General features: G+C 37.3%; 1 protein-coding gene across 3 annotated transcripts in view; it reads left to right on the top strand.

Moving 5' to 3' along the window:
* The window catches only part of NPEPPS (aminopeptidase puromycin sensitive), a 107,276-nt gene extending 82,778 nt beyond the window's left edge, over positions 1-24,498 (top strand). Inside the window, exons 13-24 of one of the 3 annotated variants that reach the window (XM_055407692.2) lie at positions 1,237-1,346; positions 5,115-5,178; positions 7,031-7,170; positions 9,013-9,147; positions 10,394-10,613; positions 15,021-15,163; positions 15,771-15,827; positions 18,802-18,909; positions 19,382-19,537; positions 19,813-19,860; positions 23,022-23,217; positions 23,964-24,498. In XM_055407692.2, coding sequence (XP_055263667.2) covers positions 1,237-1,346; positions 5,115-5,178; positions 7,031-7,170; positions 9,013-9,147; positions 10,394-10,613; positions 15,021-15,163; positions 15,771-15,827; positions 18,802-18,909; positions 19,382-19,537; positions 19,813-19,860; positions 23,022-23,174 — 1,334 coding nt within the window. In that variant the 3' untranslated portion in view covers positions 23,175-23,217; positions 23,964-24,498. Of the gene's footprint in view, positions 1-1,236; positions 1,347-5,114; positions 5,179-7,030; positions 7,171-9,012; positions 9,148-10,393; positions 10,614-15,020; positions 15,164-15,770; positions 15,828-18,801; positions 18,910-19,381; positions 19,538-19,812; positions 19,861-23,021 lie in introns of all 3 variants that reach the window. The other 2 variants (XM_055407693.2, XM_055407691.2) reach the window with 2 other exon arrangements.
* The last annotated feature ends 281 nt before the right edge of the window (positions 24,499-24,779 follow it).

The raw sequence follows: 24,779 nt of genomic DNA, 5'->3' as shown, positions 1-24,779 counted from the left end.
GATAGAAATGGAGAGAATGTAGGCACGTTATCCAGAGTATGATTTTTTTTTTTCTAAATACTCGATTTTCCATGTGATGGATGGGAAAGAAAGTCGACTTTTTTGAAGATATATTACATCATAGATCAGTATGAATCAGGACATGTTACCTTTCTGGTCAACCTCCAGTAGTCTGCTTTCCACAGCTCAATGTTTTGCTAAAGAGTCTGAAAAGTTCTGTTTACTTTACCAGAGCTTGTTCTTTTTTGGTGATTTGTGGGTTTTGTTGCCCTCAATTGACTGCTGAACATTAGAATAGCTGCAGATTAACCATTTGTAGGAGCTGAACTTGTGGAACTGCAGATTTTCATTGAAGTAAATTCTTAAAATTTTATGATAATCTATGATTTATTAGATATTAGAGTCAAAAGGAAGAATAAAGTTGTACTAGTTGATTGATTATGAAACTGAGTTCCTTAATGAGCAAAAATAGTTGGAAAAGCAAGATTTGTGTAATGTCATTAGTGTTTAATAGAATCCCAAACCAGGAATTGAACAGATCGCCGATCAGGGATCAAACCCAGACTCACAGCAGTGAAAGCGCAGAGTCCTAACCACTGGACTGCCAGGGAATTCCCCTGTACTTTCCTTTTTGTACATATAGTCTGTATATTTGGAATGTTCCTTTCTCCCCTGTCTAATGAGCAACTCCTCTTCAAGATTCAGAACAAAATTATGTCTTGTGAACCCTTTATTCTTTGGATTTTTCTTTAAGGACTTTTTCCTCTGTTCATTCCTGTGTTGTAGTTATGCTACATTGTGTGGTTGTTTTGCTTATTCAGCCACCAGAGTTGTTTGACCATATGGACCTTACTTCGGCCTCATCAGCATTGAGTATTTTTTACCTTCTGTTAGTTTAATGGGTATAATGGTTTTAATTTTGTGAATGATCATCTTCTAGTGTTCTTGAATATGTTTCCATTTGTTTGTTCCTGTTTCTTGTTTGAACTCACCTGTTTGTCTTTTGTTTATAATTTGTAATTTTTTAATAAATTAGAACAGTTTGTAATATAGTTAGTTCACTTAATGGCAGGGCAAGGGTAACATTAATTTGGTCCACTGTTTGTTTCCTGAACCTGAAAAAAAAACACAAAATTGGTCAATGATGCAATTTCGAGTTATATAAAATTTCTGGTTTGTTTACAAAAATAAAAATGTAAACATTTTAGATTTTCATCGTTTGTGTTTATCTTCTAGAGGATCTCTGGGAAAGTTTAGAAGATGCTAGTGGTAAACCTATAGCAGCTGTGATGAATACCTGGACCAAACAAATGGGATTCCCTCTCATTTATGTAGAAGCAGAACAGGTAAACTTATACAAAGTTCTTCAATTTGTCTGATATTATATTAAATGAAATTCAATCAGTGTTACAAATTTGCTTTTCTGTACTTTAAGTATTCTAGGTAAGATTTAAACCAGCCCTTATACTCTTTTCTCAGTGATTTATAATCTCTGTACCCAAAAGTTTGCCCCACATCTTTAAAATTATACATGGGTACAGTAGAAAACAAAATATTGTCTGCACTTACTGTCCTTGAGGAAAACACTGTAACATTGTTGATATAATTCTAAAATCAACAAAGGAGATTTATTCTAAGAACCCTAAGTTGGTTTAATATTAAACAAATTAATCAAGGTATTGACTCATAGTTACTGTATTAACAGAATCAGATTAGAAGAACCATATGCATTACTAGATGCATAAAAAAGATTTGATAAAATTCAACACCCATTTATAATACCATTCTTCAAAACTAGTTTTTAATGTTTGATGGCAGTGTGATTTTGATTAGAATTGCATTCATATTAGTTGAACTGTTATCTGAATTCAGACAGGTGTGGTTCAAAATGAGGTGTCCTCCAGAAGGAATGAAAATTGCACATCATCCTATAATGCACACCAGAAAGTTTGTCTTAACTTAGTTTAATTGTGTGAAATTGTGAAATCTTTCTCTTAAATTTCTTTGCCATGGTTTTATGAGCTGCATAGAGAATTAATTCCATTCATTTTTAGGGAGGAATATTCATAGCTCTCTTTGGTATGTGTTTGTCCTTGTGGTTCTGCATTGTCCCTAAAGCTAATATTTTACAAAGCCTTCTCATTGTGGCAGTTTATTTAGTAAATCTGCTTTTCTGTAATTTAAGAATCTAGGTGACATTTAAATCAGCCCTGTACTCTCAGAATGCACCCAAGTGCTTGCAAGTTAACCTTTTACAGACACATCTTAACCTTAAATATGATTATATTTTATAATAAAGTATGCACATTGGAGGACCTCTCAGATTGGCTGCAAGTATTTGAAAAGGCAATTTACATAACACAATTAATCCTACGTGGTAGGAAAAGATACCTAAAACTTTAGTGAGCTACCATTGTGACCATTCTGTTTCTTTCTAGTCTTCTTTCACTTTGGACTAGTCTGTTGTAAGAGATGACTTGATCAAACTTGACATTGACACTCTATACAGAATGACAGATGGTTTTCATTTTACGTGACTGTTTAAAGAATAATATACAGAGATGGTTGTTGCTTTCACTTCTGGGAATTTCTATCCCTCAAAAACTGTCAGTACCTCAAAACTATTAAAATATTTAATGATTATACATAAAGCAAACTAAGGCCATAATTTTTTCAAGTTAAGTATACTTTTAGGAGCATAATAATTTATCAGAAGAGAGAATACTAATACCCCACTTCCTCCCAATGTTATTGAGACTCAAGGAACTTAAAACATCAAGCTACTTTCAAGATCTTACTTTTTTTGCACTTTTTTTGGTCTACAAGGCATAGCCAAATTCATCCTCCTTTTTACAATAAAATGCATGCCTATGACTGAGTTCTTTTACATATAGAGCTCTGCAAAATAGCATCTTGATTATGATCTGCCTCTCACCTTATAGTCCCAAATTTAAATATTTTTGCTTTATTTCTGAATCTATTTAAAAGTTACCTAATAACTTTTTCAAGGAAATCTGTGTGATACATAACTAATCAGTGATATAGTATTTAAGTTCATTAGTAGTTCCTTTATGGCATTGAAGTGGCCATTGCTTCCCCACTCAGATTTTTAAGTTTTCAGTTCTATCTCTTATAGTCAGTTGATCCCTTTATAAAGGTCATTGACCCAATTTTACGTTTGATTTAGGTGATCTTAAATCTGTTATAGTTTGTGTTATTTAAAATGTTCTAGAATATCGTAACAAACAATAACTAAACAAAAGATTGAGTATTGTTGAAGTATTTTTTTTTAATGTACTTGACTTTATTGCTTCTGTTTTTCTTAGTTTATTTCAGTCTCTCCCCCTGACTTTTTTGTGTTTTCATTGCAAAGCTCATCTTTGAAACAGGGCGTGTTCTGCTTTCATGTTTGTCATTCTTTTTTTTTTTTACCCAAACTTGAAACTTTTTATTTTGTGTTGTTCAGTTCAGTTCAGGCGCTCAGTCATGTCCGACTCTTTGTGACCCCATGAATCACAGCATGCCAGGCCTCCCTGTCCATAGCCAACTCCCAGAGTTCACTCAAACTCATGTCCATCGAGTCGGTGATGCCATCCAGCCATCTCATTCTCTGTCGTCCCCATTTCCTCCTGCCCCCAATCCCTCTCAGCATCAGAATCTTTTCCAGTGAGTCAACTCGTCGCATGAGGTGGCCAAAGTATTGGAGTTTCAGCTTTAGCATCAGTCCTTCCAATGAACAGCCAGGATTGATCTCCTTTAGAATGGACTGGTTGGATCTCCTTGCAGTCCAAGGGACTCTCAAGAGTCTTCTCCAGCACCACAGTTCAAAAGCATCAACTCTTCTGCGATCAACTTTCTTCACAGTCCAACTCACATCCATACACGACTTACAGGAAAAACCATAGCCTTGACTAGACGGACCTTTGTTGGCAAAGTAATGTCTCTGCTTTTTAATATGCTCTCTAGGTTGGTCATAACTTTCCTTCCAAGGAGCAAGCGTCTTTTAATTTCATGGCGGCAATCAGCATCTGCAGTGATTTTGGAGCCCAAAAAAATAAAGTCTGACACTGTTTCCACTGTTTCCCCATCTGTTTCCCATGACGTGATGGGCCCAGATGCCATGATCTTCGTTTTCTGAATATTGAGCTTCAAGCCAACCTTTTCACTCTCCTGTTTCACTTTCATCAAGAGGCTTTTTAGTTCCTCTTCACTTTCTGCCATAATGGTGGTGTCATCTGCATACCTGAGGTTATTGATATTTCTCCCAGCAATCTTGATTCCAGCTTGTGCTTCTTCCAGCCCAGCGTTCCTCATGATGTACTCTGCATATAAGTTAAATAAGCAGAGTGACAATATACAACCTTGATGTACCCTTTTCCTATTTGGAACCAGTCTGTTGTTCCATGTCCAGTTCTAACTGTTGCTTCCTGACCTGCATACAGGTTTCTCAAGAGGCAGGTCAGGTGGTCTGGTATTCCCATCTCTTTCAGAATTTTCCACAGTTTCTTGTGATCCATACAGTCAAAGGCTTTGGCATTTGTGTTGGGGTAAAGCCAATTAATAATGTTGTGCGAGAATCCCAGGGATGGGGGAGCCTGGTGGGCTTCCGTCTATGGGGTCGCACAGAGTCGGACACGACTGAAGTGAGTTAGCAGCAGCAGCAGCAGTTTCAGGTGAACAGCTGAAGGGACTTAGCCATCCATATGCATGTATCCATTCTGAATGACTTTGAATATTGAATCCACATGCTAATTTAATGTTGCCACTTTTTGGAAATGGAGAAGACTAGACACATAACCCTCCTTCATAAAAGTTAACTATGTATCCCTTTTGAAGCTTTGAAGTTCTTATCTAGATACATCTCTGTTCTCATGGGCAATATTACACAGTACCTGGCTTTTTATTTTTAGAGTATTGTTATTTTGAGGCCTTAATGAGAAATAGTGAGTTTTCTTCCATTCTGCAGTATCATCATGTCTGTCACCATTGCATTTTGTGTATTCAGGAGCCATTTGGCTATACTGGTTTCATCTCTGCTTTATCACAGAAATGTCTCCTCTAAGAAAAAAAAGTATTAATGCTACTACAACCTTTGTTTTGTTTTGCTTCTTTAGGTAGAAGATGACAGATTACTGAGGTTGTCCCAAAAGAAGTTCTGTGCCAGTGGACCATATGTTGGTAAGCAAATGGCTATACGTGGGAGCTAATCAGTGATTTTTGGATACTATAGCAGTAGTGTTCAAACTAATAATAAATAATTATCCATGTAAAAATAATAGAATTAAATAGAAACAAGGAAATGGTAGTAGAATAAAAATGATTGGGAAGGAAAAGGAGGTTCATGGGGTATTTGTAGTATTCTATGTCTCTCTGTGTTATTGGAGGCTATAATGAATGAATAAGGATATGAACATCAAGAAGTGATGTCTCTAGCCTGAATCCCTGAAAGAAAACTTGGTATGCAATTTTGTACCAAGTCTTATGCACTTGTGTACTAAGCACTTTTGGTATACTTGTGTACCGAGTATATACACAGTGACTTTTTAAAAAAAAATTCTTGGTCATAGTAAGTAGCTAAGCAAATAAAGCCCAATGATTATTTAGATTTATTTTGTACCAGTCATTGTGCTAATATGCACTATCAGTTCAGTTCAGTTCAGTTCATTCGCTCAGTCGTGTCCGACTCTCCGCGACCCCATGAATCACAGCACGCTATAGCTGATCCTTATTTCATACTCTTAGCAACCCTACTAAGTGGGTCATATTATTTCTGTTTTATAAATGAGGGAGCTGAGGCATAGCTAGGTAAGTTAAATTGTCCAGGATCACCTATATAATGAGTTAAAGAGTAGGAATTCAAATTAAATAGTTGCATTATATGTTTATACTCTGAACTACCATTCAACTATGCTTTTTCAAATATTTCTACATGACATTAGACTCTTGTACCCAGAGAATTAAAGATAAATTGAAAAATTAATAAGTATTTTTCTGCACCTTTCTCACTTCCTTTAAAATAGTTCTCAACAGGGAGAGAGGTATATCAGAACCACCAGTGCCTTTTCATGTTTGACCCATCAAATGATGATGCAGTCTACCAAGGTTAAGTGGTACAGCCTTCAACTCTTATCCTTCTCAGCATTGAGAATTACTCTCTTAATAAATGTGTTTGACAAGTCCAACGACAGGTTTATTATCTAAATACCTAATGTCGCAGATGCTATTTTCCACATAGACCTGCAATCTGCATTGTATGACTGACAGGTTTTGTAGGTTTTTCTAATACTCTGTGACCACTGTAGGCTGTATTAAAATCTGAATTATCCTAGTGTCAAGAGACAATTTTCATTTGTGGTTTAGCCTGATAGCATAAAGCTATTTAAGTGATTAAGATAGTTCCATTAATGTACTGGGCAATGACTTTCTTTTGTTTGGCATCTTAATGCAAAATCTATTTTGCTAATACTTGAGAGAGAGTATGTATTTGTCTTTCAAAACCTTTGGCTTTTAGCTATGACTCCTCAGTGACGGAATCTAACAGCTCCCAAGGTGTATCCTATCACAGTGTCTTAGCAGTATATATACCTATTAAGGAGTGCACTTTAGAACTTGTTTTTAAGTGCTGTGTGAGAGCTTTAACCCGCTCAAAATGTCTTTTATCATTAAAATCATTATCTCTATTGTTACAATCTGTAGGGTCACAAAGAGTTGGACACGAGTAAGCAGACTAAGAGTGATATAGCTCTGAAAAGGGAAAAAAAACACAATCATTGTATTTGTGATTCTACACAAATACAGATTCTGTTGTTCTCTTTTTTTATAGGCTGTTGTGATTTTGTTAGTAAATTCTTTCTTCCTTTATTATTATTCAGGTTACCTAGAAGAGTTCATGTATCATTAAAAAGGAAATGTTGGCTTAACAGATTCAAGCCCATACATGGGATACCAGTCCTCTCTCTCTACCTTACTTTCCATTTCTTCCAGTGAAAAGTTATTTTTAAGTTTTCTGTTTGTTATTCTCTTGCTTAAGGAGAAGACTGTCCCCAATGGATGGTTCCTATCACAATCTCTACTAGTGAAGATTCCAGCCATGCCAAAATGAAGATTCTGATGGACAAGCCAGAGATGAATATAGTTTTAAAAGATGTCAGACCAGACCAGTGGGTGAAGGTGAGTCCAGAAAGACCATAGCCACTTTTATCTGAACTAAATTGATTTATTTCTTTCATTTCCTGCATGCATTTTATGGCTGCCTCTAAATTCTACTGATTCATTTTGGTCTAGGACTTGCAAAGAAAAAGATATTTCTAAACTTTCTTATGTGCAATTTAGTATTGTCTTGATATTTGCCTTTATGTCAGGTAAGGGAGTGGTCAATAAGCAATTACAAAGGGATAGGATTAAAGAGGAAAAAAAGAGTAGTCTCTGTATAAAGTCAAATTAACCAAAACATTTGTAGTCTTGAAATTTCAAACTGCCCTGTCATTGTAGTGCCATGTAACTTCAGTGATATGTCATCGTGTGTGTACAACTGTCATCAAGTGAGATTAGACAGAATGATCAGTTTGTGTCACTGAAATGGGAAGTTCTTTTTAGCTGATGTTTTAAAGGCATTTCACAAAAATAACAGTAAAAATTATTTTCCATTATTCTGTACTCTACCTTTCATAATGAAAATATCTGCTACACATTTTTCTTGCAATTATAGATTCCTGATAGGAATTATGGGCTTTCCAGGTGGCTCAGTGAGTAAAGAATCCACCTGCACAGGAGATGCAGGAGACACAGGTTCGATCCCTGGGTTGGGAAGATCCCCTGGAGGAGGGCATGGCAATCCACTCCAGTATTCTTGCCTGGAGAATCTCATGGACAGAGGAGCCTGGCAGACTATTATCCACTGAGTGAAAAAGAGTTGGACACGACTGAAGTAACTAAACATGCACACTTGCAATAGAATTATATATTGTCTCAGACTTTCATGCTTGCAGAACTGTTTCTCACTCTGTTTTAAATACATTTAAAAATATTCTTAGTGGACTACTATATTGCCATTTGAAATTATAACCTGGAGCATATGTAGCAGTATGAAATTTTTCTTATAAGAAAAAAAGTACACAATGGCTATAATTAGGTAAATAAAGGTATTATTCCTATAGTAAAAGATACAGGGAATCAAAACAATTACTGTATTAGAAATGTGAAGTGATTTTTAAATATATATAAATAGTAAAATACGTATATCTTATACTGTCATTCTATCATTAAAATATTTTATATATAAATATTATAAAAAATATTTTTGAGTGTTGGTAAATAATGCTTTGGTCACTAAGTTGTGTCTGACTATTGCTACCGTGGAATTTCCCAGGCAAGGATACTGGGGTGAGTTGCAATTTCCTCCTCCAGGGGATCTTCCTGACCCAGGGATCAAACCCCGGTCTCCTGCATCACAGGCAATCTCCTGAATTGCAAGCAGACTCTTGACTGACTGAGCATAGAAAATAATGACAGTTAATGATTACCTCACTCCAAAAATCATATGAAGTTGCCTCTGAAGTCCATATAATTCTTTAAAATCTAGGACCTGGCAGTTGCTATTCTGTCAAGACTCTGGGTTCAGCAGATCAATGTTTGTAAAGGTTTAGTCTTCCTTGGAGATTTTATTATCCAAGGGTTTTTATATATAGTAAATATCTTCTATAAACTGAAAACTATCCATTGAAATTAGAAACTTAGCCAGATTATTTCCTCCTTTTCAGCCATGTTCTTTCCACTGTCACTAACTTTGCCTCCCACTTATGTCAAGTTTCTGTTTTGTATTGCCTCTGTTTTTATCTTTGACAAGTGATTACTATCTTTATGTGTTGTTTCATTTTATTCCCTGTTAACGTAAGTGAGCTTCATTGTTTTTCATCCAGGTGTACTAAAACTAAAACGCTTTTCATATCTACAAAAAATTGATTTAAAAAATAAATACAACTGTTTAATAATACCTGTTGGATATCTTTTCAGTTAAACCTGGGAACAGTTGGGTTTTACCGGACCCAGTACAGCTCAGCCATGCTGGAAAGTTTATTACCAGGTATTCGTGACCTTTCTCTGCCCCCAGTGGATCGACTTGGATTACAGAATGACCTCTTCTCCTTGGTGAGCCTTAAATAGTATGATGGATTTTGTTGATTAAATGGTTTTGTTTTTCCTGGAATGGCTGACTGGAACATAATTAGAAGAATATAGTTCTTCCTGAGAGGTGCATGCCTTTGGGACTAAAGAAAATGATTAATTCTTAATTGATATGCAAGATTGAACCTATATAATTTTCCAGAAACAAATCTCACTTTAAGCCAGCTTTTTGCAACTGTACATAAACGATCATTTGTAAGGCAGAAATTCTTTTCAATAGACACAGATATGAACCTTGAAAAGATTTCTCTATTGATGAATTTTTAAAAATAATTCAGAGTGATTTATATTTTTCTAAAATAGTGGTTGTACTTTGCTGGGGAAAATGCTAGAATTTTTTAAACATTCCATTACTATTCAAATTATAATAGCCCATTATCATTCTAAAATGATATTTATATTTAGCTTTGTTCAAGAAAAAATTTAAAGGAGCACTTAGTAGTATTATCTTTATAACTCCAGAACATAGGTTAGATAATTTCTAGATGTCTTTGTGATAAAATTGTCAGATTCCTCCTAATGTTCCTTTAATTGGACTTGAAATTTTCATTCCCGTCTATAGTAACTGGTTTTGGATTCCTCCTTTGTATAAACACAGATTAGCATTGATGCACAAAACCTCACATCTGCTGAGCTCATTGCTGAGAGAGACCTGTCCCAGGAGAGTGGTGTGTTTGTGCAGTTGGCTGCTGTAACAAAAGTTCTTTTTCCTAACTCTGTTAGTTAATTCTGAAAGGGATGAATTTGTAGTACCTTCCAGTTTGTCTTCTTTTAGAAATGAGTAAAGGACAGGCTGAAGTTGACACAGTTTGCAGCTCCAGTTTTGAAAGCGCCTCTGTCAAAAACCAAAACCCCAACTGTTTTTGTACATTTTCTGACAGTATGAAAATTTTCAAAAGACACACAATACCAAGACCTTAGAAACTGAATATAAATAGGAAATTATCTGTTCTCTTTCTTCTTTGTTCTTTCTAAATTGGTGAAATTTTAGCATTTTAAAAAAGTAGCTGTTTTATAAATAGCAAAAACGTAAGGAATGTTGTCATAATACAGTTTTTATTTTATAAAATTCTACAGTGTTCTGAACTTATATAGTCTAGTCTCTTCCCTAAGGGATGACTAATTAGTGGAAGACAATGCCCAAAATGCATGCTTGTGCTTTTTGTTTTTGTTTGAAGACTAGATTAATTTATGTTTTTTCCTATCCCAGGCTCGAGCTGGAATCATTAGCACTGTAGAGGTTCTAAAAGTCATGGAGGCTTTTGTGAATGAGCCCAATTATACTGTATGGAGCGACCTGAGCTGTAACCTGGGGATTCTCTCAACTCTCTTGTCCCACACAGACTTCTATGAGGAAATCCAAGAGTTTGTGAAAGATGTCTTTTCACCTATAGGGGAGAGACTGGGCTGGGACCCCAAACCTGGAGAAGGTAATCAATGTACTGAATGCAGAAAGAATTGATCAGAAATTGATTCTTTTTAACTCAGCTATTTGTTGTTGTTGTTGTTCAGCCGCTCAGTCATGTCCGACTCTGCAACCCCATGGACTGCAGCAGCCAGGCTTCCCTGTCCTTCACCATCTCCTGGAGCTTGCTCAAACTCATGTCCATAGAGTTGGTGATGCCATCGTCCTTTGTCGTCCCCTTCTCCTGCCTTCAGTCTTTCCCAGCATCAGGGTCTTTTCTAATGAGTCAGCTCATTAGAAAACTCAGCTATGGTTAACAGTAACATCATCTTTGTATCTACTGGACATTACTATGTATTCAGCTAACTAGAAATTAAGACTTAGGATTTTTAAGCCTCCTGGTGAATTTACATGGGTAACCAACATAAAAACGATGGTATGTGTATTTATTGCTAAATATGATTTACGCACAGCAAATGGTGGAAATAGTCTTTTACAGAGTTCCAAAGGCCCATTTTTAGTCAAGAAAAGCTAAAGGGGATTTTGGATTATTTTGTTGTTACCATAAATACCAGACACCCATGTACAACCTGAAATGGTGTTGAGAGACACAGAGGCCAGTTTTCTGAATTAAAGGAGTTATTTGCTTTCTGCATGTGTTCTCTTTATTTCTGTAATCATGTATTTATTCTTTTGCTGTCATGTAAATGTTAGGAATAGTGAGTACAGGCTTTAGATATATTTTCTACCATATGCTAATAACTGAAGGTTGTATTTCCTCCTGCCCTTCTTGTTCTGGGAGTCTTTTGCAGTAAGAATAATAGTAAAAATTGTCTAGAGCTCTATATCTTTCTTTCACTGATTCAGCAAGCACTATGCACCCAGTAAATACCAGGTACTATACTAGGAGCTGGTGGTGTAACAGCGAACAAAAAGTTGGCCCTGTGTGGCTTACATTCTAGGGGAAGACACAGCAAACAATTCAATAGATAATATTTTAGGAGGCAGCAAGTATCATGAGGAAAAAGTTTAGGTAAGGTAGGTCAGGAGTAGGAGTAATAAGCCACTGTTTCATAGAATAGAGAGTGGATGGGAAAATGCAGGAAAACCAGTGAGGTGATATTTAAGCATAAGCCGAGTCCTGTAGAAGAGAACTGTGAGGCTATGTAGTGGGGAAATGGTCCAAACAGAAAACAGCAAGTACGAGACCTGAGAGAGAGGCATGCTTAGGTGCTCAAAGAGTAACATGGAGACTGGTAAAGTCAGGACAGAGTAAGTGTGGGAGAGAGGAGGGTGGGAGCAGAGCAGCTCCAATAGGACCTTTGGGACTTTCACATTTAGTGGTGTGAAAAACTAATTTGGAAGTCTGAAGCAGAGGAATATGACTTGATTTATTCAGCCATGTGAAGAACAGGCTGTAGCGGGGGAGGCAAAAGAGGAAGCAGGGAAACAAGTTAGAAAGCTGTTTCAGTAATGCATTCAGTAATGCCTGCGACTAGCATTTGCAAGTAGTAAATTGTGGGTGTGTTTTGAGGGTGGAACTAAAAATACTTGGTGGTGGCCTGACTGTGTGGTGGAGAAAGAGGGGGAGTCATCAGATTTTGGCCTGAAGAACTGAAAGAGTGAAGTTACTGTATACAGAGACAGGGAAAACTGCTGTAGAAGCAGGTTTGGGTGCAGAAGGGAATCAGTTTCGTTTTGGACATGTTAAATTTGAGGTCCTTTTAGACATCCAAGTAGATAGTACCATGCCTAGAGGTGCAGGCTGAGTAATACATTTAGTGCGTAGGTGGTATTTACAGCCATAAGATTGGATGAGATCCAATACACCTATGGCTTGAGTGTAGGTGGAGAAAAGAGGTGTGAGGACTGGGTCCTTGGGCAGTTCAGGATTCAAAGACTGGGTGGAAGAGGGGCAATCAGCAAAGGAGACTGACTGGCCAGTGATGTAGGAGAGTTAGGAGGAAGAGGAGTGTCCCCGAAGCTTTAAGCAGTAGAGGGGGAAAAGTGATCAACTGTGCCAGTACTGTACCAAGTCAGAATGATGATAAACTGATGGTTACACTAACTGGGTTCTATGGCGTGGTGGAAGTCCACTAGGACTTCCCTTCCTCAGACGGTAAAGCATCTGCCTACGATGCAGGAGACCCGAGTTTGATCCCTGGGTTGGGAAGATTCTCTGGAGAATGAAATGGCATCCCACTCCAGTACTGTTGCCTGGAAAATCCCATGGACGGCTACACACTTGGGATCACAGAGAGTCAGACACAACTGAGCAACTTCACATGGCATGATGGTGAAGGAGAGGAAAAGGAGACAGCAGTTTCAGACAACTTTTTAAAGCAGTTTTGCTAAAAAGAAAATCAGATAAAAGGGATTAGGAGAGAGATGTGGGACCAAGGAGGCACTTTTTTATGGTGGGAAATTTTATAATATGTCTTTGTTGATGAAAATGATACAGTAAAGAAAAATTCATGATGTGAGAGAAAGGTAGCTGCTGGAGTGATGGCTGAATACTTAAGAGGAGTTGGCTTTAGGTTGTAAAACAGCAGATCCATCAGAACAAGACAGGAAGTAGATGTACACAGATGGAGGTAAACTGATGGGTGTTGCACTTTTCTTTCATGATGATAATATGTGAGACTTCAAGGGCTCAAAAACACCTTTTTGAAATAGGGAGAATGTCTTTAGTTTCCCAGTTTTACAGATGGAAGAATCAAATATAGCAAAATAATAAAGATATTACTGCATCAACACAGCAAATCAGCACCAGAATTATAAATTGGTTCTTTTAAGAACCTTTACTAGTCTCTAGTTGTGTTGTCGATTAATTTCTTATGGTTTCCTTAAACTTTTTATGGAGTTACAATTTAAATACAGCAAAACGCATCAGTTCAGTTCAGTGACTGGACAAATGCATACCACATTTCCGTCACCACAGGAAGTTGCCCTGAGACTACTTGCCAGTCAGTTCCTGCCACCCCCCTACCCTTCCACCTCCTGCAGGCAAATGCTATTCTGACTTCTTTCACCCTAGATTAATATAATCTCTTCTAGAACTTTTTATAAATGGGATCATAATATATATTCTGTTCTTTTATCTGACTTCTCTCAGTATAATGTTCTAGAGACACATATAGTTTGTTCATTTCTTTTTATTGCTGAGTGGTATTTCATTGTATGAATATATCACAATTTGTCTGTTGTGCTGTTGGAATCTTATCAGTTTGTGTGCTAGTATTAAGTTTTTTTTGAGAAATAATCAATATACAAAAAAAAAGCACCCTTTTAAATATACAGTTCAGTCTTTCCTCACAGTATTGTACAACTGCCACCACCACCACAATCTTAATTCCAGAAAAATTTCTTTACTCTCAAAAGAAGCTCCATATACCCGTTGGCAGTTACTCTCTATTCCCTGGCAACCCAGTCCCAGGCGACCACTAATCTGCTGAGTGCCTCACAGATCTGCCTGTTCTGACATTTCATATAAATGGAATCATACTCTGTGTGGCAGTTTTTATTTGGCTTCTTTCACTTACTACAGGATTTTTAAGGTTCACCCATGTTACAGCATGTATCAGTACTTCCTTTTTATAGTCAAATAATATTTTATTGTATTGCATGGTTATGCTACATTTTCTTTGTTCATCAGTGTGTATATGCTTGGATTGTTTCTACTTTTTGACTGTTATGAATTCATTTCTCCAGAGTGGAACTGCTGGGTCATACTCTGTGTTTATTAACCTTTTGAGGAATTACTGGACTTTTTTCAAAGTGCCCACACCAATTTACATTCCTACCAGCAGTATATGAGGGTTCTAATTTCTCTCTATCCTTGCCAACACTTGTTATTGTCTTTTTTATTTTAGCCATCCTAATTGGTATGAAGTGGCATCTCATTGTGGCCTTGATTTGCATGTCCCTAATGGCTAATGGTATTGGTTTCACGTGCTTATCAGCCACCTGCATGTCTTTGGAATAATCCATCAGATTTTCATTTAAAAAATCTAAGATTTCAATTTAATATCCCTGGCATCTCTATATGACCCTTCTCTAAATTTTGGGTCAAAACTGTATGATCTAAGTGTATTCCTTTCACACATAATTCTTATTGATGTAATTACCTAGATGGAGAGAATATTTAATAAATATTTAAATAGATACAGTTGGCACTTAATAAATATAGTTGGCATTGTGAAAAATACAGTTGGCATAGACAGAGCGTATTTGCCTATCTTAGTGTGTTACATACTTCATCCTTATTATTTGATAAATTTAAATCAAGTGTTCTCTCAAGTACTAAGGTAATTGATTTTGTTTGTTCAAGATTGTAGGCATGGTATAACACAATTATACAAGATCCAGGTAGCATATTTGTAAAAAAAATAGGTTTTTAAGTAGTTCTGTATCTCTTTTACTTCTCAATCAGGTCATCTAGATGCACTCCTGAGGGGATTGGTCCTGGGCAAACTAGGAAAAGCAGGACATAAGGCAACATTAGAAGAAGCCCGTCGTCGGTTTAAGGACCATGTGGAAGGGAAACAGATTCTCTCCGCTGATCTGAGGAGTCCGGTAGGTTTTCATAATAAAGTACTTTGATTTCTAGGTGTCTGTATCATTCTGTGTAGTGTGGAATGTATTTAATAATAACCAAAAATGACCTAAAATGTCTGCTTGCAGTGCAGGAGACCTGGTTGATCCCTAGGTTGGGAAGATACCCTGGAGAAGGGAATATCAATCCACTCCAGTATTCTTGCCTGGGAAATCCCACTGACAGAGTAGCCTGGCAGGCTATTGTCCTTGGGGTTGAAAAGAGTAGACACGACTCAGTGATTAAACAACAACAAAAATGACCTAAGTATTGACCTACAAATCATGCCTAATTCTTTTCATACACACCATCTAGGGAGTCTGTAGGCAACATCTCATTTGTGTAAAGTTTCTCAGTCCACACTGGGGTACTAAAAGGTGATTATCAGTGCACAGTCTCCTGTGCTTTGCTGTTACTCCCTGCCATCTACCTTTCGGTTGTTCAAGTGGGCTCTTAGATTGTTGCCATAATTTGTATTTAATATCCACACAATTTTTTTTTACTTGCTTTCTGTCTTAACATTAGAATATTTGGAATAAGTTACATGTAATCAGATGCCTTCACTTTTGTTCCTGTATTCTCTTGTAGGTCTATCTGACTGTTTTGAAGCATGGTGATGGCACTACCTTAGACATTATGCTGAAGGTGAGTAAATTTGGAAAGGGCTCCTATTTTCTGCTTTTGAAGTTGAATTGAGACAGAGAGTATGAGCTTGAATGGTTAAAAAAAAAAAGTCCTAACGAAAGAAATATATGCTGATATGTATACTGTAGGCATGGAAATATTTAGGAAGCTATAGGAGAAATATCCGGAGAAGGCAATGGCACCCCACTCCAGTACTCTTGCCTGGAAAATCCCATGAATCGAGGAACCTGGTAGGCTGCAGTCCATGGGGTCGCTAAGAGTCGGACATGACTGAGCGACTTCACTTTCACTTTTCACTTTCATGCATTGGAGAAGGAAATGGCAACCCACTCCAGTGTTCTTGCCTGGAGAATCCCAGGGACGGGGGAGCCTGTGGGCTGCCGTCTATGGGGTCGCACAGGGTCGGACACGACTGAAGCAACTTAGCAGCAGCAGCAGCAGGAGAAATATCTGCTCATCAGTACTACCAATACAAATGCCAAGTCATCTCATTTATTCACTTTTATAAATCACAAGTTTATGTATCTTAAATCTTAATACTAACATGTTAAGTTTGATTAAAAAGTCCAGTTCTTAAAAATTTTCCCATCAATGCAAACTTACTGCCCATTTTATTTCTGTGCTTAGGAAAGGGATAGATGATTAGGTGCCTCAAGGATTTGGTCTATGCTGGTGCCTCTTATGAACGGAAGGAAATTAATTCACTTGCTTTCATAGCCTCTGTAGTTTCCCAGGGTGGTTGGCATATAATTAAACTCTGACTTAGAAAAAATATAGATAAAACTTTCCATGTCCTTATAATGGCAGTGATTTGTTTGAAAGTCCTAATACTATAGAACAAGTGCTATCTCCAGTCCTTATCCATGCAGTTATTAGTCTAACCTGGTTGCATTAGAGGTGGAGGAAGCTGATTCTACTTATCAAATAAAATGTGCAATACGTGCCTAAGTACCCAAATCATCCATCAGACCCATTCATTAAAAGATCCACACTTAGAGATCTTAATCAGAATACTTTTCTGATCCCAAGTGCATCAGAATTACAAATCTGACTTCTGGTATTTTAGTTTTAAACAAATCCTATTTAAATGATTAGAATGTTTTAAAAATACACAAACTTTACTTAAGAAACTGCATTGCAATTGTATTGCTTTAACTACCTATCTTGTTTAAGGGTTTCCTTTCTAATAACAAAAAATTATACTTTGGGTTTACCTTTCAACTAAATGACATTAAGATCTGTTCTCACTTTTAATATTTTGTGAACCTGTGCACCATAAATCATGCATTTCTTTGCATGTGAAATGAAATAGTTGGTATATTTTGTCTGTTCCATAAAGATATGGGAAAAATAAGGGTTCATGTCATGGCATATGTTTAAGAATTTATACCAGTGTGTTTATTTAATAAAGAGTTTGCATCTGTTTAACACAAGGGAGCCCACAGTGATTCAACTTTACTATGCAAAGAGTTCTAATGAAGGTAGAATCACGGTTCTTCAAGAAACCAGCTAGGGGAGGTTGGGGAGGGATGGACTGGGAGTTTGGGATTAGCAGGTGCCAACTGTTATTATATATGTATAACTGAATCACTTGCTGTACACTGAAAACTAACACAACATTGTAAATCAACTATACCTAAATAAAATTAAAGGACATGAAGCCAGTTGATGAGAGATGAGGAGGATTTTGTGTTAGTAATTTAAGAATAATGAAGCAGGCTAAATAATTCAGAGCATATTTGAAATGTAGTGTTATGGTGCCATCTAGTGGACTCCTGTAGCAGGTCCTCTTGGGGGTGGGGTGGGGAATGCTTCCTAAATGCCAGAGTTCAGACCTTGAATATTAGAGCTGAAAAGGACCTTAGAAATCAACTGTCCACCCCGCTCATTTTACAGATGGGGAAACTGAGACCCGGAGAGGTTAAGGACTTAGTCAAGATCACACAGCTAGTTAGAGGCAAAACTGGGTCTAGAACCCAGGTCTTCTGACCTCCTATCTATTTTACTACACTGCTGCTCAAAAGTCCAAAGGAAAGGAAGAGGAAACTGGGAGCTGTGATGGGGTCTCCAGACACTGGTCAGTGTTAACTCTTCAGAGGGAAAAAAAGGTCAAGAGAGTCTATAAATTAAGTTGTCTTAGAGAAGTATCTCATATACATTTAAAGTTCTAATTAAAAAAAAAATAATAATAATATTTTGTTTCTAATTATGAAGAAGATTTTGGTATACTCACTATGGAAGATTTAGAGGCTAGAAAAGTATAAAGAAAACAGAACTTAACTTGCAATTTTAAAAAGATCACAAATATAACATGTATAATATGATCTTATTCATGATTTGGTTAATGTAAATATAGTAATTTTTTCTTTATGCTTTTCCATTTTCTTAATGTTTTGCATTCATAATACTTTGCAGTTAAAAATGTGATGCTGCATAATCCTACTGATCAGAAACCATTAACATTTTGATGTGTTTTCAGGGTTTTTTCTCCCCTTCTCATTAAATTTTTTAAAATTTAGAACCATTTTGCTTTGTATCTCTTCTTTCAATTAATATATCAGTGGTATGTTTATGTCATCAAATATTCTTAAAATATTACTTTCAATAATGCGTCCTGTATTTTTTACTGATGAGTTGAATTGATTTCCAGCGGTATTAGTAATGATGATTATTTTGCCTATCTAAATAGAACATTAGTCAGACATCAGTGAATAAAGAATTTGGTCATGATGGGCTCACCCCTTAGATCTTGAGGTTGAACTGCTCAGAACTGATGACAAGCTATTCATGTAGTGAGCACTTACACCTGATGATTTACTGTAGGGGCACAGGACAAATTTAGTGCTCAAACCTCTTGAAAAATATTATTTTGTTAATTTCATATCCTGCTATCTTAGCCAATGAGAATGTAAAGCAAAAGTCTCACCTTATTCAGGGAGAACTTAATTGTCTTTCTGTATTTTTTTCACTATAGCTTCACAAACAAGCAGATATGCAGGAAGAGAAAAACCGAATTGAAAGAGTCCTTGGGGCTACTCTTTCACCTGAATTGATTCAAAAAGTCCTCACGTTTGCACTTTCAGTAAGTTACAGTGAAAACTGCTTTTAGAGGGAATTATTACCCACTGATCTGTAGCAAGTGTCCTTGATTCAGTATTCTCTTGATCTGTCTTAATCCTAAGGGCTTCCTCTTTCTTGAAAAACTGGAGTAAGCTTTTGTTATTAACCACTATATTTCCCTCTAGTGGTAAGAATCAGAATAGTTGGGAGACAGAATAAACTGGAAGGTTGACACATTCCTGTGCCTACTTTCTGTCTCTTTCTTTCTTTACCCTAGAGCAAGTATCTATTGAGCAGCCATCTGCTGTACATCTCAGGCTTCACTCTCAATCTGGCTGATCTGTAGGTTAAACATTCTCCTCTTTGCTAGAAGCTTCTGGTGCCAGTTATTCCTGAAACAAGAAGGGAATTACTTGGGTACCTCAATAGCATTTGCCCTTTCTGGCATCAGACGATATTCTGGATACGGTAGACTTGTAGTTCTATTTTTTTAGGAAGAGGTACGTCCACAGGACACTGTGTCAGTCATTGGTGGAGTGGCTGGAGGCAGTAAGCATGGAAGGAAGGCTGCTTGGAAATTCATAAAGGACAACTGGGAAGAACTTTATAATCGATACCAGGGAGGATTCTTAATATCTAGACTAATAAAGGTAGGTGAAAATGTTTATTTTGAGTAGCTTGCTTATCATGGATATTATTGAGAGACATCCATGATTCACTCAACCCATAGATTATTGTCTTTACTTTTTAAAAGTTTCCTTAAGTAGTTACTAGCTTTACTAAAGAGTTTCTCCATAACCCATCCTGTACCCTGTAGAATAAACTGAAGTTGGGAAACAGTGGAATGATTTGTTTTTATGATAAATGGAAGTTTGTTCCTAACTTCTTAGTTGTACTTACTATTTGTAAACCATTGTTTTTTCAGCTATCAGTTGAGGGATTTGCAGTTGATAAAATGGCTGGAGAAGTTAAGGTAAGCAAACTACAGTTTACTTTTCACTTTTCAATCCAGAAAATAAAAATACTAATCAAATTATAATCATAAGATTGTTGGGGTGATGTACTTTAGTAGTGTCTCCATGTTTTTCTTGAAGAAAGGTTAGGTTGTATCCTTAAGGCCTGAAGAATTCAGAGTTGGAATCATCTTTGAGGGCATTAAAGTGGTTGAACGAATGTGGAATTTAGAGTCAGTCAACCTGGATGTAAATCTGTGCTCTGCCCCTTGTTAGTTGCGTGACTTCAAGCAGGCTTTTTAACTTCTGTGAGTCCATCTCCTCTTCGATAAAATGAGGTGATAAGATTGTCTAGATTAAGTAATATAGGGGGCCTGGAACATAGTAGCTCTTTCATATTAGTTCTTTTTCCCTTCTAATACTCTTCATAGGTCTTTTATGTGCACAGAGAGGAAAGATGACTATGTAGGGACTCTACTCCTAGCCCTTTTAAGTGTCACTTCCACCTTCATTCTTGAAAGCAAGAGGGTGAATTTGGAAATTCTGAGAACTATAATGTTTGCTTCACATTGTGAGTTAATTTACTCAGTCACAGGTTAGTACATAACGGAGAATCTAGATCAAGATTCAATATATTATGTATTGTATTATGTAAATAATTACTTTATTGTAAAATAATAAATATTCCAGAAGGAGAAATACATATAATTAGTTCAAGGGGAGGCCAGTGGCCAAGTTAAGGCTAGTAAAGTAGAGCCTTGACTGAAGAGGGCCTTGTAGGCCATATGAAAATGCTCCTAAGAATGGGAAGCCCTTGAAATGGCTTATAAACAAAGGGGTGACTTAACCTGGTTTATATGATAAGAATTTCAATCTGGCTGCAGTATAGAAAATGTGGTTTGGAAAGGGGAGATATTGGGAAGCCAGCTTACCAAGCAAAAATGATATAGTAGCTTGGAGATGGAGTAATGAAAGAGATTTAGTTCAGTTCAGTTGCTCAGTTGTGTTCGACTCTTTGCGACCCCATGGACTGCAGCTTGCCAGGCCTCCCTGTCCATCACCAACTCCCAGAGCTTGCTCAAACTCATGTCCGTCGAGTCGGTGATGCCATCCAGCCATCTCATCCTCTGTCGTCCCCTTCTCCTCCCACCTTCAGTCTTTCCCAGCATCAGGGTCTTTTCAAATGAGTCAGTTCTTTGCATCAGGTGGTCAAAGTATTGGATTTTCAGCTTCAGCATCAGTCCTTCCAATGGATATTCAGGACTGATTTCCTCTAGGATGGACTGGTTGGATCTCCTTGCAGTCCAAGAGACTCTCAAGAGTCTCCTCCAACACCACAGTTCAAAAGCATCAATTATTTAGCGCTCAACTTTCTTTATGGTCCAACTCTCACATCCATACATGACTACCGGAAAAACCATAGCTTTGACTGCTGCTGCTGTTGCTGCTAAGTCGCGTCAGTCGTGTCCGACTCTGTATGACCCCATAGATGGCAGCCCACCAGGCTCCGCCGTCCATGGGATTCTCCAGGCAAGAACACTGGAGTGGGTTGCCATTTCCTTCTCCAGTGCATGAAAGTGAAAAGTGAAAGTGAAGTCGCTCAGTCGTATCCGACTCTTAGCAACCCCATGGACTGCAGCCTACCAGGCTCCTCCATCCATGGGATTCTCCAGGCAAGAGTACTAGAGTACTCTTGTACCATTGCCTTCTCTGTAGCTTTGACTAGATGGACCTAAAGTAATGTCTCTGCTTTTTAATATGCTGTCTGGGTTGGTCATAACTTTTCTTCCAAGAAGCAAGCATCTTTTAATTTCATGGCTGCAGTCACCATCTACAATGATTTTGGAGACCCAAAAAATAAAGCCTGTTACTGTTTCCATTGTTTCCCCATCTATTTGCCATGAAGTGATGGGACCGGATGCCATGATCTTAGTTTTTTGAATGCTGAGTTTTAAGCCAACTTTTTCACCCTCCTCTTTGACTTTCATCAAGAGGCTCTTCAGTTCTTTGCTTTCTGCCATAAGGGTGGTGTCATCTGCATATCTGAGGCTACTGATATTCTCCCGGCAATCTTGATTCCAGTGCTCGATTTTGTTAATCTTTAATACAGCCAATATTTATTGAATGTTTTGTCTGTATTGTGAACATATCTGGGGGAGGAAGAAGGAAGTAGTCAAGGATAATTTCCAGGTTTCTCATGTGTAAGCATGAGAGGTAGAATTGTTGAGGTAGAATGAAAGGAAGTCTTGTATCTTACTTGGGCCCTAAGAACCCAACTGTGATAGGAGCCTTGGAGCAGGAGCCATTGTCATCCATGTCAATAAAGTGACTGATTTCTAAGAGGTTTAGACTTCATCTGATGAATTAGTCATTCTCTCGTATATACCTGTGATTACTAGTTCAAAGGAAAGACCACCCCTAGGCTGCCTCTGGTCCTCATCCTTTTGCTGGTTGGTATTTTCTGTGAAACCAGGTGTACTTCATTAGAAAATGGTTTATTCAACCTTTAATCAATAAGCTTTGCAATAATTACAGTGAACTCTGAAGTAGTTTATTGTATGAAAATGTGTCTATAAAATTTTTAATTATTAGAATATGGCAGCAATTTAAGCTTCTTAGTTTTATTATCCCTTACAAATTAATCTTTGAAGTAGCCAAAACATGTTTTGGCTACTTAACTACTCTGTGCGAAGTATTATATTTTCTCATAAATGATAAAACAGAGCAGTTAACTTACTCAGTCACACTTTAGTACATGATGGAGCCTGGATCAAATCCCAAGGCTGATTTCAAAGTCTAGACTTCAAGTAGGTTTTTTTTTAACCCCTCTGAGCCAGTCGCATCTGTAAATTGGTTGATAAGATTGTCATTTAGATGAAGTAACACAGGGGCCTGATCCTTGATAATAGTTCTTTTTTACTTTCTTTTGTTGCTTGGACAATGAACTTTAAAGAATATAGGTTTTTTCTCTTTGATTAGGCTTTTTAGCATATAATACATTAGGGGAAGAATTCCTATAGGTCTCAGGTGCAGCTTGTTTTCTTTTAGTCTGGCAGTGCTAAATTTTCATGAGTGAAGCTTATGAATCCTTCATAGGCAGTGGATATTTTTTCATGACCTGTAATATTAGCTTCTTACTATTGCTAGTAATGATCCTACATTCTGGATTGTTTTATGCCAGGCTTTCTTCGAGAGTCACCCAGCCCCTTCAGCTGAGCGTACCATCCAGCAGTGTTGTGAAAATATCCTGCTGAATGCTGCTTGGCTAAAGCGTGATGCTGAGAGCATCCACCAGTACCTCCTTCAGCGAAAGGCCTCGCCACCCACAGCATGAACCTGGAGCACATCAGCACTGCGGATCCACTGCTTTGTGCAGGGTAAGGTGGAGCGACTGAACAGCTGATTCACATGCCAAGAATTTGGAGTCTTCTTTCAAGCCAGTGGGGGTTGGACAATGAATGTAGTTAACTGGTTCCTGCTCACACTCCAGAATTAAATTCTATTGAAAAAGGAAAGTCAGCAATTCAGCAAAAAAATAAAAATGTAAATATGATAGTAATAAAATAGAGCATAACGAAACTGTGAAACTTCCTGAAGCCTTGTCAGTGGTTAAAAGTATTTAACACTCTCCTGTTAATGACAGATGTTCTGTTTTTATAACATACCAAAAGGAAACTAGAGGCTTCTGGAAAGAGGATTTTTGTGAAGTGGGTTCTACAAGCAGCCTACAAGCCAAGTGTCCATTGCTGGGAATGGTTAAACATAACATTAAAGGCCGATAGCTGGTATAACATAGAGTCTGTGCATAATCTCAAGTGGGGTTTTTTGTTTTTTATTTGGCATGGGGACTGATCAGGATATTTTCCTGCATAACTCAATCTGAACCAAGGATTGTAGTTTTCCTCCTTGCCTTCCCTTCTGTGTGACCCCTTGGCAAGAAAAAAAAAAAAAAAAGTTTGAAAAAAAACAAAACCTATCCTGGTCTGGGTTTTTTCCTTCCCTTAGTTCCATCCCAACCCACCACCCCGGTGTCCTTCTTAGAGATAAATAATAAGGAAACATCTTTTATAGCCACATTAAATAAGAGAAACTGATATACATTATTTTTTCTTTCTTTTTTAAGATGACTTTTAAGAATCCTGAAATGGATATAGGTGAGACAATAGAAATGAAGTTTTCAGACAGGTCTTTCTGAAGGAGTTATTCTGCTGAAAATGGTCTGACAGGCCAACTGTTGACCCTCTTTCTGACAGTATCAGCACTGGCTTCTCCTGGTTCACTTTGGGCCTGTAAGAAGTCAGTGGTTGCTGATGCAGGGCCCATGTATTAGTGGTAATTGGTTTAAAAAAAAACAAAGACTGTAAGCCTGTGTGTGCCACTCTGCTTCCACAGTGTATCCTACTAACAAGCCTCACCAACCTAATCCAGTGAGTTTTAACTCTAAATCTCATTCCTTTCCTCTTTCCCTACTTTTTTTCTCTTTAAAAAAAAAAAATATTTTTGTGTGTTATTAACAGGAATTCATATTTGGTGTGGCTTAACTGTATTTCAGAAGGTCATCAGATTGTGAGACTGCTTCCTTGAAACATTTTTGTGCTATTGTTTTAAAAAATAATAATTAAAAAACAGTTGGCGTTAATAAAAATGTCAATGTGAAATTGATGTCCTGATGTCCTTTATTCTCTTTGGTAAGCAACTAAAACTTTTTCTGTAGGATTATAAGAAGTTTTACTACCATAGGGGTTTTTGAGTCTAAGAAAATCCAGTTGCTGAATTTCTAATGAATAGTACCTAGCCAGAAAAACCCTAAGATTCCTCCTAAATTACTTCTGGATTAACTCAGAAACCTCTTACAGCTCCTTAGAGTCAGCATTCAGGAGTTAACCTTAGCCTGCCAGTTCCTATGTACTGAGGCCTCCTTCTATCTAGGCATGTGCTT

This window comes from Moschus berezovskii, chromosome 20, assembly GCF_049115385.1.
Source record: "Moschus berezovskii isolate FMDL1 chromosome 20, NW_MosBer_1.0, whole genome shotgun sequence".
NCBI classification, from domain to species: Eukaryota; Metazoa; Chordata; class Mammalia; order Artiodactyla; family Moschidae; genus Moschus; species Moschus berezovskii.
Note: the sequence above shows the minus strand (reverse complement) of the source record. Positions and strands in the feature narration are given on the sequence as shown.